This window comes from Numida meleagris, chromosome 1 (assembly GCF_002078875.1).
Source record: "Numida meleagris isolate 19003 breed g44 Domestic line chromosome 1, NumMel1.0, whole genome shotgun sequence".
NCBI lineage: Eukaryota > Metazoa > Chordata > Aves > Galliformes > Numididae > Numida > Numida meleagris.
The window spans coordinates 178,757,118-178,771,812 of NC_034409.1; the positions used below are offsets into that span (position 1 = coordinate 178,757,118).

A 14,695-nucleotide genomic window follows, 5' to 3' on the forward strand; every position below is an offset into this window, starting at 1 on the left:
ATTCAACAGATGAACAAAATGATCCCAGCCGCTATTATAATGGATAGCACCCTGAGACATTTATCCTTCACTGTCAAGGAGTTAGACTAGATGATCTAATAGGCAATTTCCATCCATAATATCTGCAGTGCTTCTAGTTGAAAGGCAGCTGGGGATACAGGAGTTATAATTTCTAATTATTAGTTAGCTCTGTTTTATTTCTTCAGAGTGTTTGTATAGTTATTGCCATGGTATAATATGGGGTAAAATTCTTGGTCTCAGTGTTACTTATTAAATTGTTTTCTCTGATGTGAACAAATATTTGTCCGTGAAGAGTACCCCAGCTTGTATGAACTGGGGAGCAGAATGGTCTGAGCTTTAGATGCTTAGTGATTCTGAGCCCTGGTGCTGCACCTTTGCCTCCTCATGTCTGAGTGACCATGTGCTGCTGTCGGGCAGCTTGCTTTGCATCCAGCTGTTAGTTGTCCCACTCTAGTTCTCCAGGCACTCCTCTCCTGGGGAGTCTGCATCTTCTCCTCTTGATAGCAAATCGGGTGCTAGTTGTGGTGGTCTGCAAGCAGTTGGCACTCTTATATAAAACACAAAATTCTGGAAGCAGAAAGTTGATTTTCATGGTTACAAAGAAGAATACTGAGTTCATCCAAAAGGTTCAGAAGCTAGAGAATAAAACAAATATTTTTTTCCAAATTATCATAAGCACCATTAAAGATGGATTTTTTTGAATTTTCAACTGGTTCATTGTGTTGGGGCTTTGCTTCTCCATTTCTGATTTTGGTCTGTGCCCTTTCATTCCACCCTACTGGGAAGGGGATAGAGAGGGATCCCACCTGTACAGGTCCTGCTAGGGAGCCTTTCTCCTTTCTGCATCATCATAAAACTGCAGATGCCAAAGGAGCCTTCCTTTCCTTTTTCAGTTCTGTTTTTTTCTAGTTGCAGCAATTTCAATACTTATCTTCACATGCCTGGCCTTTGGGAAACATTGATAAATGTTTGTCCTCAACTGGAGCCTTGTTTCTTTGATTAGTGCCTCTTTAACATCAATATTGTTGTGACCAGAAGGATAGGGAAAGAACAGATTTCCACCACTTTCATGATCATGGGGTAAATATTAAAAACAAACAAACAAAACAACAATCAACAGAAATAAAACTATTTTTCTATTTATTTCCTTCCAGGTTGTCCAGGTACATGTATGCTTAGAGATCTGTAATCACCTAAGCACAGAAACTTCACTAGGATTGTTTTTGAAAAACAGAAAAATAAGTGTTTTTCATTAATGACAGCTCAGCAGTGAAACCCTCAATTAAAACCTTACACATCTGCTGAGTTAGTGATTGAAGACTACAAATTTGAAACACTTAAAGCTATCAGCATGCAAGTGCTGATTTGGCTGAGGTTGCAGTAGCTTATCCGTCCTGTGTGCAGAAGTTCCATGCCTCCAGGAGGGACATACAGCTCCCCAGGACACAGTAGTCTGAAGGAGCCCTTTGACCTGGCAGAGTTCCTTGAAGATATTCGGATAGAAGTGAAGTGGTTTCTAGCTGAGATTATTACGCTTTTCAGTGCTTCAGCTTTCCTGTTTAAAATTTTTAGCACTCAAGTTTTTAAGAGCAGGACTGTTGAAGCACTTTTGAGGCTCAGCTAGGTGCCACTTAGCTTTTACCAGGAAAAGTCTTTGAAGCCTTGTTAGGATTAAGGAGAAGCTGTATCTAGCTGCTCTTTTGGCTTCTAGCTGCTCTTTTGGCTTAGACATGCCATTTTCCTACAGTCCCCTTTCTTCTCTAGTACTAGCTGGGCATCATAAGATGCTAAAGGAATGGGATGGAGAATATGAAATCGCATTTTTTGTAATTTTAAGCAGTCATCTAGGATACTCTATTTAGTACAGTCACCTCATGGTGGGGTTTGTCTGTCCTCACTTAAACATCAAAAATGTGCAAGTCTAAAGCAATCAGTCAACATCCTCTCCAGGCAAATGACATAGATGTTTCTAAAGACTGAGTCCTTAGACTTTTAGTAGTTGCCAACTGTACAAAGAAGTGTATCACTTTGGATACCTACAGTTGGGCAAATGAGCCCTACCATTTCTTTCCAAAGGTGTTGCAATCAAAATAGAGATATTTCAGATATAAAAGGAAATGGTCAGGGAAGAGGCTAAAGCCTTTGTCCTCTGAGAAGAGATTGGAAAGTTTATATTCGATTGCCCTATGAAAGACATTTATAAAAAGAGATGGAATTAATCTAATTTTTTCTTCAGATGATGTGTGTTTAAACTAGAATTCCCTTTCAAAGGAAGTTGTCTGAGTTAAACAAACAAACAAAAACCCTTGAATACGTCATTTAGAGAAATACATTCGTAAGGATTTTCCCGTTAGTCTTGAAAACACCTCTGAAGCTATTAGTGTTCTAGCTTCAGGTCTTGAATCAGTTTTGCACTACTGTAGGGCAGAGTGAGATCTAGCGAGAAGGGCAGACTTCTCTCCAAGTGCATCCTGCAGGCTGAGCACCACAAACAGAGGTGTCTGGCAGATCATGGTGGCTGCCATGATGGGGTGCCGTGGCCAGAATCTCTGCCCGCTACTGTGCAGTAGTGGCCTGTTCTGGTTTCAGTGCTGAGTTACAAGGTAGAAGAGCTGCAGGAGACGATGAGCAGGTATAGCTGTAAGGGACAATGAACAAGTTATTTGTAGAGGCCTTGCAGAGCCAAGAACCTGAGCCCCGTGTTACCATGTGGAAACTCTTGAGATGGGGGAGGCTGGAGCTGTATTACTTCTGGCAACACACCAGAGAGCCCTTTTCCTCATGTAGTTCAGCAGTTACAGAGCAGGAATAGTGCTCTGGGAAGAGGTGGGAGAGGTGACCTACCTTGTGGTGAGGTATCAGAGCCAATTGAGCCTCAACTGTTAATGGCTCCAAGGAAAGGAAGGTAGTAGTTATCAGAAACCATCTCCCGAGGATAAATTTATCTGCCAAGCTACCTTGCTGCCTCAGGTGGCATGCTGCTTGCCAGGAGCTGACATGATGTTGTACGTAGGCTGCCAAGGCTCATCTGGCGCTGGTATGGTGAACCCTGCTGCTCATCCATGTGGGCACCAACGATACAGCCAGGGGAGCCCCTGAGAATATCACAAGTGACTACTTGGCTTTGAGGTCAAGGGCAAAAGGTGTGGGGCCCAGCTGGGGTGTGTTTGATCTTGCTGATGAGTAGGAAAGACTCAGGTTGGAGTCGATATATCTTGTAAGGCAGTGTCTGTGGCTGGTGTTGCTGGCTGGGCTTTGGTCTCTATGGTGCAGGGACTGCTGAGCAAGAGTGGAATTCATCTGACAAAGTGGGGTGAGGATGTTTTTGACAACAGGCTTTGTAACCTTGTGAGGAGGGCTTTAAATTATACTTGTTGGGGAAGGGGTTTCATTCTCTGAAGAGAAGGCTGAGGAACAGTGAAAAGTATCTTATATCACAGGACATAGCTCTTGCAGAGAGGACAAGTACTTATCAAATACAATTATATAAAAAATCTCTTTCAAGGTTTACATCTATTTCAGCTTATTTATGCATTTCTACAAATTTCAATCCCAAAGGACAGACAAAATCCTACAATTTGGCATTAAAAAAGAAATTTTTACACTCGCACAAACCTTGTCTAGTCTTTTTCATTCCTGCTGTCATCAAAACAGGTACCTCCTTCTGCCAACTCACAGGCAACTGTAGAAAGAAAGGTGAGGTCTTGAACTGCTGAACCTCTACATCAGTCTGCAAAATCTGAGACTTTCAAAGATGACGGTGGTTTGAATGAAATCTCAAGTGGTGTTTTTTCAAGAACAAAATAGCTCAAATTATCAGGCTGTTCAGCTGTTACTTTCTAAAACAATTATATGTCATTTCTAAAAGGTGGAGAAATACTAAATATCTCTAAAATTTGAGTGTCTGGTGCTGCTGCTGAGTCTTACCAAAATATCCCTGTGCCTTTGGTACAGAAGGAAGGATACTTAGAGGGTACTTAAATTCAAATTGTGTACCTTTGTCTGCTTGTCACTAGGACAAAATGTACAGGTGAAAAACTTCAGATTTGGTACATGCTGGTAATTTTGGAAGAATGATGTTTTGTCATAAATTACTTGGAAAATTCTAGAGAGAATGACATGGATTTTACATTTCCTTGATTTATCCAAGGATTTCTCAGGTATTATTTCAAAATAATAGGAACAGCAGAAGTTCCAGTAGTAGAAGTGTGTTGCTTGGTGAACACTATAGTAGTTTTAATAATGAAAATAAGCACAGTTATGCACGTATGTTGTTTGGTGAACACCTATTAAAATGAAACACTATCAAGATGCTTGAAGCATGTCACGATTTTCTTTTGATGAACTTGAGCTTCCTGGTGATTTAAAAGATGATGGGAGAATTATGGCTTGCCAGGAAAGCAAGTCAAAATAAATTATGTCTTTACGATATTCTTTAATGTAAAATCCTCTGGGGAGCATAGAAAGTTTAAAAACCCAATGCCTTTTCCTGGAGATATGTTCATCAGAAAATTATAGCATTTATTTGCAGACTATTTCAAATTAATTATTTTAAAGCAATGAGATAATAGTCAGGTGATAGCTGGTGAGAGCTAATAGTGAAGTGGCTCCTTTGTTATGCACAAATAGTTTGGTAAGCAGTATAAATTATATGTCTCATTTATATTATTTCTTATTTGATGAAGAATTAAGATACAAGGAATGAATAATATTTCCTATCTAATGCTATGATGGGCACCTGGAAGGTAGATGATGAGGAGGAGTAAAGCTGGAGAACTGAATATTGTGTTGGAAGATATCTTAATTAAACTGTGCTATACTTCCCTAATCTCATGATGTATTTATTTTCTTTTGTTCTTCCATAGCCTCAGACTATTCGGCAAACTCTTCAAAGGACACTGCAGTATTTTGAGCATCAAGTTATTGGGTAAGTGTTAATTTGAGGTAGTGAAAGGTGCATGGTAGTGCTTTCCTTTATGCTTTCGAAGTCACAGCCTGTGCTGACAAGCTTTTTAATTTTCCTCACAAATTGTTAGGGAAGCTCTGGAGTAGCAGTGCATACTACAGATATTATTGATAAATTGCTGTCCAGTCCTGTTTCTGTGCAATCCCATCACATCATGACTGCTCCATTAACAGTCACATTTCCTGTCTGAGGAGAATAGGGAATCTTTTTGTAAAAGCGTAAGATCTACTCCAATTTGCTTCTCATAGAGCCAGATCAGACTTCTGGAAAAATTATTTGTTCTGTGAGCTGAGGCACTGATCTTGCAAAATCAGACACAATTTCTTTCTACGTATGTGTGTGGCTATATACTTGCTTTTTTGTGTGGGTGGAAGCAGGGCAGGGCAGAAAATCACCTCCTAAGAGTTTATTAAGAAAATTAAGAGATGACTGAGGAGTAAAAAAAACAAAGTGATAGCAACTGTCATCATGAAAACCTGAGACATTCTTCTGTTGATTAAAATAATCTCCTTACAACCTTTTGTTTACCTACACATGTATTTTGTTTTTGCAGACAGCTCACATTTCTAACAGAACACAATGGCTGCATGTCTATAGCCATTAAATGGCAGTGCCATGTGACAAACGAGGAATGCCGTCCTCTGAATTCAATTACAAAGATGTAAGGGAAGTTTTTTTCAAGCTGCATTTAGGGTCGTTTTAGGATTTATGACATTGTTTTGAAGCTTGGTGCTCTAGAGGAGATTGCCTGTTTCTCAGTGTTTGGTTGAAACTCAAAGGGAGCCCTAGCTTGGTAGGTGACATTTGCAATGTTAGCACGCCTGGATAGCACCTGAGGGCGAGAGAAGGGAGCCAGCCTTGGCAGGTAATTATGATGTCCACCATGGGACAGGGAAAGGGAGAAGTCTTCTGGCTGCTAATATTTTCATCTGTGAGAAGAAAAAATTGTGTGAAGCATCACGTTAGGAGACGTCAGTGGGTGAGACAGAGCTTTGTGAAAAGCATGTGTGCAAAAACAATGCTGCCTATAATTAACGGGCACATGTGGTTTAGATAGTCTTATTTCAATGAACAGAGTTTAAAAACGGGACACTCCAGAAACCTGTAATTCCTGTGATTTACGATGCACTTTGACTCAAGTTTTTGAACATTCGTTTAAGTAAAACGCGGAGAAAGTAGAACCTGTCTGTAGCAGGCATCCTATATTTGCGCTGCCCTGTGATCCTTACTGCTGATATGCACTGGGGTGGGCTTCCTTCTGTCAAGCTCAATCTCACTCCTTCATCCCTGTCTCCTTTCCTTCCTCCCTTCAAGCCGTGCAGGGCAGTGGGCAACAGGAGCTGTGGTCAGTCATAGCAGCTCCTCTTCTTCCTCCGCACAGTGTTGCTCTGCTCCAACATGAGCACTCCTTGGCTTATCCCCCTGCTCCAAAGTGGGGTCCTTCACCAGCCACAGGGCAATATATGCTCCTGTGCCTGGAGTACCTCCTCCCCATCCTCCTTTGCTGCCCCTGCTACTGATGCAGTTGTTTCTCACATTCTTTTGCCTCATTCCTCACACCACCAGGTGTTTTTTTTGCCCTTTATCGAACATGGTTTCCCAGAGGCACCACCAACACTGCTGCTGGGCTCAGCCATGCTCAGCATGGGGCAGCCCCAGACTTTCTTCACAGAGGCCCATGCAGCCCCACGGCCAGTACCTTCGTAATGACTCCCAGCCCACTGTAAATGTTCATTAAATCTCCTGTCTCTCTCAAGAGCAGAGGTGAGGAATGAACGTGGTGCCATTCCAGGAAGCCTGTGGTGCAGCCTGCAGAGGCCTGGCCTCCTGCTTGGTTGTGGCTTTGGGCTGTGACTTTGAGCACAGGCACTGGGACAGGACATGGCCTGCTGCTGAAACAGGATAAGGGCTGTTGTCCTTCGGCATGGCCTGGTGTCACCAAGGGCCTGGTGAATGGTCACTGTAGAGTGGACCATCAGCCTTTGCTTTGCTCCACATGGAAGACCAGTTTGCTGTTGGAGTAACCTGATGGGCAGCTTTGAATCTGTCATAGCCTTTTCCATGAGTGCTGGCAAACCTGGCACTGGGCTTTTCAGGACATGATCAGATGAGAAGTCCAGTCCTTAGTGCTATTCATGATTTATGGAGTATAAACAAAGTATGAAAGCACAGCAAAACTGTTAATAAAATACTCATTTAAAAAATATTTTCTCTGAGCACTGAGCTAAATCAATTACATATTTTGCCAAGAGCATTGTCACTCTGCTGTAATACTTTCTTCACTTGTATTTACTCCTCTGTCCTCATTATCACCTGCAAAAAGCTTTGTTTTACTCATAGTATGAGCTTCGGTTCTGGTTCTGTTGAATTAAGGAAAAAGAATGTGGCAAAGCTAAATGAAACAGAATAATTTAGATGTCAGTTCTTTTCTGTTGGCCTGAACACAGCTCTGTACATTTCAGCAGTGGTGGAATTCTTTTTAATTTCTCCTTAGCAGTCTATAATACAAATTTCATCTCTTCAGAAGATAATCCACAGAGAAAGCTAGATTTTATTCTTGCAGTACTAATGTAATGTGACACAGAAGATTTATTCTTCTTATTAGTTACTCTCCATTGTCTCATAAACATCTTACTTGGAGTTTACTATACAACTTTGTTAGAGCATCCCAGCAGGAATAATGTGTGACAGGTATGCCTGCTACTCTTCCCTCACACCTGAACCCTTTGGAACCACCTTCTTTCTCATGTATTTATTCTTTCTGAAGATAATATTCCAGATTCTAGTGTAATACCACATGCTATTAATCTAGTGTCATCTGTGTAAGAACATGTATGAAAGGGATTGATGGGAACAGAGAAGAGACAGGGGAGGCTAACCACATCATTTATTACCATTTCCGAAAGTTATTTATCTTACATTTGTATAAGGAGATTATCTATATATACTTTTTTACTCTAGTTACAGGGATGCAGAGAAGAACTTTCGTAATATAACAAACAGATGCTCCTACACAGACTGCTCTGGCAATGAAGAAACTGAAGATGTCTCAGGAATTCTCCAGTGTACAGCTAATGTACTTGGTATGTATTTTTTTAGGGGAATTTGTTTACTTCATTTGAAAAGTTTATTGACCACCTTACCATCAGCATAGAACCAAGGCACTGTTGTTCCAACAACGGAAATTCAGGAAGTAAGCAGCTACTTAAGTAGCTGATATCTTGTGTCCTTTTCTACACATATTTTGTGCCTTTAAGACAATCCATACTGATTTTTCAGTGGAGGTGCACTGTGTTATAGAGGGTTGATGTCAGTGAAAGTTGAATGTGGAACTTCCAAAGGCTTTTAGTCAAAGTAACTTTGCATCTATGCAGGCCTGAGTCTTGGAACTGTCTCAATTAGATTTGTAGGATTTCTGCAGAACAGATGCTCTCAGAATCTACAGGTAAGGTGGACAGAGGGCTGGAGAAACACAGAGCAGGATGTACCACCTACCATTATATTGCCCACTAAGCTGTGTTCCTTCATGACAGTAGAAAAAAAAAGTAAAAGAAGTGCAGAGCCTGATGCTGAGAACATAATTTTTGATTTTGGGTTGTTCTAACTATTTCACCTCTATGAAACTGACTGCTTTCCTTGTTTAAAGTAAACTTTACAGATCAAGTTTTAACCATTAGGCTATACTTCTTCTGTTTAAAATTTCTTTGCTTTTCCTTTGGAGCCCTCAGTAAGCTGCTGAAATTAGGGTGTAAGGTGCAAAAGATGTAATTTTGGTTCATTGGAAGTTCCCTTTGACCTGGTAATATACAGGATAAACCTGCAGACTTTTTAGGTGTTATACAGCTAGAATTTTTCTTCAACAGGAGACACAGGACTGAAGTCTGACCTTAAATGATAATTCATGGAATCATTAAATCAGGGAATGGTTTGGGTTAGAAGGGACCTTTAAGACCACCTAATAAATTAATTAAAGACGTGATGTACTTTCTGTGTCAGGAGAATAATGTATGGTAATATTCTACCCGTGCTGCAGTGTGGACCACTGTATCCTCCTGACACTGTATCCTCCTCAACCTTTTTCTTGAGGTTATCTGGTTTGTGTGTCAGTCTTTTCTATCTCAAACTGTTAAACAGACATGGTGCATTCTGTGAAACAGCTAGTGTGTTTTTGTCGAGAGATGAATGTTTTCTCGGTGATTAAAGTGTTTTTTCTTTGTCAAGTGCCTTATCCTGCAAGATGCTGAGCACCTTCAGGGAGGTTCTGAGTACCTTTAGCTGCTGCTCAAAGCCATGAGAAGAGGCTGTGCTTGGCACCTTCCATGTTTGGGCCACTAAGAGAATTAAGAACACACTAAATTGTAAATATGTCCAGAATTAATTATAGCAAATTTTTGTTTGCATTTTTAAATAATTGATTACTAATGCTCAGAAACAAATGCTATGAATTGTAAGGCAAGGCAAAAAAAAAGTAATGATTTTATGTATTAATGTACATATTAATACTGTTAATAACCCCCTGACAAATTAGATTTTCAGTACTCAGTTCACCATGAAAAAATACGTGTTCCAAAAATAGTTACAAATACTTTTTGGCTTCAGAGTGCTTTTAAATCAATATGTTAGTCCTGATCTCTTAGCATGGCTGAGTGGTGATGTGTAGCTGTTTTTTCAGTGGTATCCTCACAGTCTGCGTGTTGGGGGCAGATCGGCTCATTGGGATCACAGTGTATAAGCAGCATCTGGATGTTACTGTCTTTGGGAATTATTAAAATGGGTTTTGTTGAAAATAAATTTGCAGGCATTGACTCTTGGAGAACCTCTTCTTTTAAAGATCAACTCTGAGTTCGTAGCAAAATAATAAAAAAAAATCCATGTGAGCAAAGCACTAACAACAAGCAGTAAAACCAGTTCTTCATTTTAATTGTTAGTTCCTATGGAGGTTGCATAATTAATTCTCATACACAGTTATTTTTCTGATTGAATAAGTGTTAGTGAGAGACTTTTCTATGTAAGGAGGACATAACTACTGGGATGGGTATCTGGAGCAATTGGCATTGCTGAGACAGGAGACAGGAGTGAATCTAACTGTGATGGAGGCTAGAGAAACTGTTGAACCAAATCTAGCTCTTGAGTTATTTATAAGAGTGGTAGCAAGGATTCACTGTCTTGTGCTGCAGGGAAATATATTCTTACAGATGCTTGGCAGCAACCTCCTGATCTCTTACATTAGATAATGTCAACACAAATCACCTCTCCTGACCCTGTAACTGCCTCTAAAATGGTCATTTGGCATTCCTTATTCATCAGAAGACAGCAAATCGTGAGATCATTAGTAAGCCTAGAAGACAGTGAGCAGATGCTTTGCACTGTGGTCCTGGTGCTCACTCTGCTCACTGCACAGTTCTGGCTGCATGCTGTATGCCCAGCTCGATGCATGCAGTTTATCATGTATGAACACTGGAATTTTCCTCCTGCCAAGTCATGACAAAAGCATGATACCATCTTCCTGCAGTGGGAGGGCCTGATTCTTCTCATCTTCTTGGTAAGTTATTCCTGCTACAAGTCTAGACATCAATAGAGGTCTTCCTTCCTGCTTTAACCTGCAGTAATTAAGGAAGCCACATCCATCGTACTCAAATGCTGTGAACCATGTTTGATACCAAATCAGTGGCACAGCTTTCCTTTGTGGTGACAGCTTCTGTGACTAGAATATTTAATTTAACTCAGTGTTCTTTTCATAACAGTGCAGACAGCTCTATGATGGGCTCTGCTTTCTTTAATATGTGCAGGCATACTTTTTACAGTGTCCTTCATAAACATATCATCCAAAGGAAAAATAAGTAACAGTAGATTGGAAACTGGGCAAAAAGAAAAATCCTAGCCTCTAAAGACAGCATTTATAAAGTTTCTAGATTTAAATAAAATGTTTCAAAGAATTAATGCTGGTATGTTTTATACTGTTGACCCAGATAATGCCTTTGGCTGACTAGTTAGACTCTGTTCAGAGCAGATTTGTATTAGACTGAACTTATTTCAGAAATAATGGTAAGATTTGTATGATCAAGCATATTATATGGATGACTACTGCATTTCTATATTAAGTGACTGTAAATTTACACTGGGGTATATTAGACAGAGAGTATATCCAAAGAGATTTCTTGTTTGCCCTTGGGCAAGTCTTTATTCTTTCTGTGACTCGATTTCCCATCTGTATAGAAGAGATAACAATTTATTTTTAATCCTTTAAACTGTGTATCAGTGCGGTTTAGATTTTAACGTTCTCAAAGCAAAGATGTTTTCATACTATTTGTATGTTCAGCATTTTAAGAATGATGGCCAAATCTTGTTCAGGACTTCCTTTATCCTCAAAATTAAAGATAATTTTATTTCAAGTAAGATTAGAGTGTGTTTTGATTTATTAAACCTAGTCAGAGTACAGCAGAAAACTTCCATGTAGTTGCAAATTTAAACTCTGGAAACTGGAAAATTAAAGATGAATTTATTTTTTTTTTTAGGAGTTAAGTCTGTAATTCCTACTCAGGTATTTATACAGGGAATTTAGGTTCTGATATAAAGCCTTCCTGATATGTCTTCTACTTACCTACTGGATAGATCTTCCAAGCTGGTATGTGCTACTGGGCTTTACGAAGCAAGCAAAAAATGCCCAGTTTTCATTTCTCATCCCCTTTATGTAGTTCTGATATATGACAATGTATTCTAGCATCTCAAATGCACAAACGTTATAAAAATTGTACAACCTTCACCTCACATCCCCAAAACACTCTTTGCAAGAACTGCACACAATTAATACAGTCTTTGTGGACATGAACTCTACTTTTATCTCAAGCCTACACACAAAAAAAGGGAGTTTCATGAAGAGAGTTACCTGTTTTCTTTTAAATACCATCAGTATTTCCTTTGGAATCTCTGTGCAGTTAGATAAGGAAATGTATAATCTGTCATAACTTTTGACTAAAGAACAGTAACCTAAAATTCATAAATATCTGCAAAAAATCTGCTGTCTTGTTCAGAATTTACAAAGCTGATATTCATACATAGTCTTTAATGGCATAGAAGAAATGCTGTCTTTGTCTATTTGCGAGTTAGACTACAGTATCTAGTACATAAGCACCCACAAGTACATACTGTATAATTAACAGTTCACACAATTCAATGCATTGGGCACACAGTCTGAAGTTACAAATGTACTTGTATCAGATAGTTGTTTCAACAACGAGGTCTGGAGACATAATTTCACCTATACATCACTCCATTGCTTGAGATACAGAAGAATATTTTTTTCCATCTTTTATTCAATTAATTAATTTTTGCAACACAATTCTTTTTAATCTGTTCTAAAAATAGGGCTTCTAAAACCTTAAAGCACAAACCTAATTTTTCCTTAAAGAATGCACAGCTTGCATCAGTGGCAGCTAAGTTAGCTCCATATGTGGACTTAAATTTATTGTACAAAGTTTTCCTGTTAGATATTTTAAACTTACAGGTTAGGAATAAAGCTCACCTTCTTGATCTTGCTTCTGTTAGTGGTGTGAGGACTTTGCTCCTCTGTCATTTCTAAGTGAGTAACTTTTTGGGCATCTTCCATGTGAAGGGTGATATGCCACGGAGACAAGAATTCTTGGATCTTCTGGTGATATGGTATGTGGAATCCCACCCTATAGCCCTGTCCTATCAGGAAGATAAATCATGTTCCTAGATTCAATCTCTCTGAGACACTGAGGAAGAGGTGGAATCCATTGTTGGTGAGGGAATTTAGAGAGCTCTTGCTCTTGGTGAAACTTGTTTGTCACCACCAAAGAAGATAAGAGCTCTAGGCTGCTTTATACTGAGCACTTCATGTCATCTCCAGATAGAACTGGTAGGGTTGTTCCTTCATTTAGTGCAAAGGACATAATTCCGTAAAAGTCTTTTGTCCTTTGTACATTTGTCAAAGTGGAAGGTCTGTGTTTCCTTTCTGAAACTAAGAAAATCTCGACTTTTTCTAGTTAAAGAGATATAAATTTGAGATCTTTCTGGTAACTAACTATTTAACAATAATGGCACATCATTGCTGAGAACTACTACATTTGAGAAGACAGGAAATGCATTGAAGAGAAGATATCAGGACAGATCTCATCCTACGATGAGATTAGATCAAGTGATGTAAATGGAAAAGATGGACAAAGGCTTGGCACACTGACTGCTGAACAGATGCCTGAAAATTGTAAATGCTTCTGTATTTAAAGCACATAAATTAGTTTCACTTTCCATTTCCTTTGAGCTAACAACTGCAGATAGTCATTAGGATGCAACTAATTTAGGATACACAGCTTGATTTATAATTAAAGTTGTTGGTTTACAAATGGTGTAAAAGGAAATGTTACATGGCCCAGAGGACTGGAGAGACTAATGGATTTTAGTAATACTTGGAACTCCATCCTCAGGGGGTCTAAGCTTTACACATAAGGCTCCTATTATTTAGCAGATATTACACTGCACTGGCAATACAAAAGTAGTCTAAATAAAACCCACATAGCTAATGTGATTTCAAAACTGAGGTGAGTACATCTAAATTAGAAAAGGACAAGTGTTGATACCAAATGGCCTTAGAGTTTCTGCTCTTCTCAAACCAGAAGTATTTATTGTTGGAAAGCAGATGAACTACCAGTAGATTTTGAGCAGCTTGAAGTGATGATGTACACTACCATCTTGTAGAAGTCTATTTATAAAGTAGAAGACATTTTGGGCATGATTCATTGACTAACTGTAGGAGTTTGTCATTATTTTAGGTGCTGTAGAGTATCTAGTGTGGCCTACGTTAAACCTTCAAAAATATGTAGGTCTTCCATAAGTTCCATATCCTGGCAGATTTAACTATCTGTTAGTCCTTCTGTAGATATCTTGGATGTCTAATAAAGTCTCAAGTATTTATAACATTAGATTTATATGTTTAATCAGCTGAACTGAACCTTTTATACACGTGAGGAACTATGAAAGATAATTTTGCATTTCATGGAAAATGTTTTTAGATTTCATTACTGTTTTATTCCTTCTAAGAAATGAAGTTCTGCTCTCCATGTGGATTCAAAGCCATAGATATAATGCAAAAGCAAATTTAAAACTGCTTTTGCTGCAGTTTGATCTCTAGAGTTAACATGAAACAAACTGTATCTGCCTTGTTCTGAGGCAGCATCAATTTACTGATTGTAATTCTTTGATAAACTGTGTGCAAATAGAAGTAGTGAGCTTTCCAAGATGTGATGGGGGGAACAAAATGATTGCCGTGCTTCAGGCAGTTTGGTTTTTCCAGCAGCTGCTACTGAAAGGGATATATGAAGGAAAAGAACATTGCCTCTTCTTTATAGCTGAGTTGAGCTTTCTGTGTCAGTAATTTGGTGCAGAATCTTTTGCATATAGCCTGAGCACAGGTGATCAAGTCATCATTGAGGGCAGTAATTACAATTTTTTTATATAATACTTCTAACCATCATTTGTCAGAGGAAAACTTTAACAACTTTAACAAGGAAAAAAATGCCCCATTAAAAATTGAAAAAACACAGGTATTATGGTGAACAATCATGAGGAATATTTTTAAACAATAACTCTCGTTTTTATTTTATGACAGCCCTGTATGATGCTGTAAGGGAAGTATAGTGCAAATTTTACAGTTATGTCAAAGTTATATGTAAAGGCATAAGATGATGTTAT

At 38.9% G+C, this 14,695-nt stretch overlaps 1 protein-coding gene across 1 annotated transcript in view; it reads left to right on the forward strand.

The window, feature by feature from the left end:
• GUCY1A2 (guanylate cyclase 1 soluble subunit alpha 2) overlaps positions 4,752–14,695 on the forward strand; it is a 130,650-nt gene continuing 120,706 nt past the window's right edge. The window contains exons 1-3 of the mRNA XM_021407673.1: positions 4,752–4,766; positions 4,887–4,948; positions 7,949–8,070. Of these exons, the coding sequence (XP_021263348.1) occupies positions 4,752–4,766; positions 4,887–4,948; positions 7,949–8,070 (199 nt within the window). The remainder of the gene's footprint in view (positions 4,767–4,886; positions 4,949–7,948; positions 8,071–14,695) is intronic.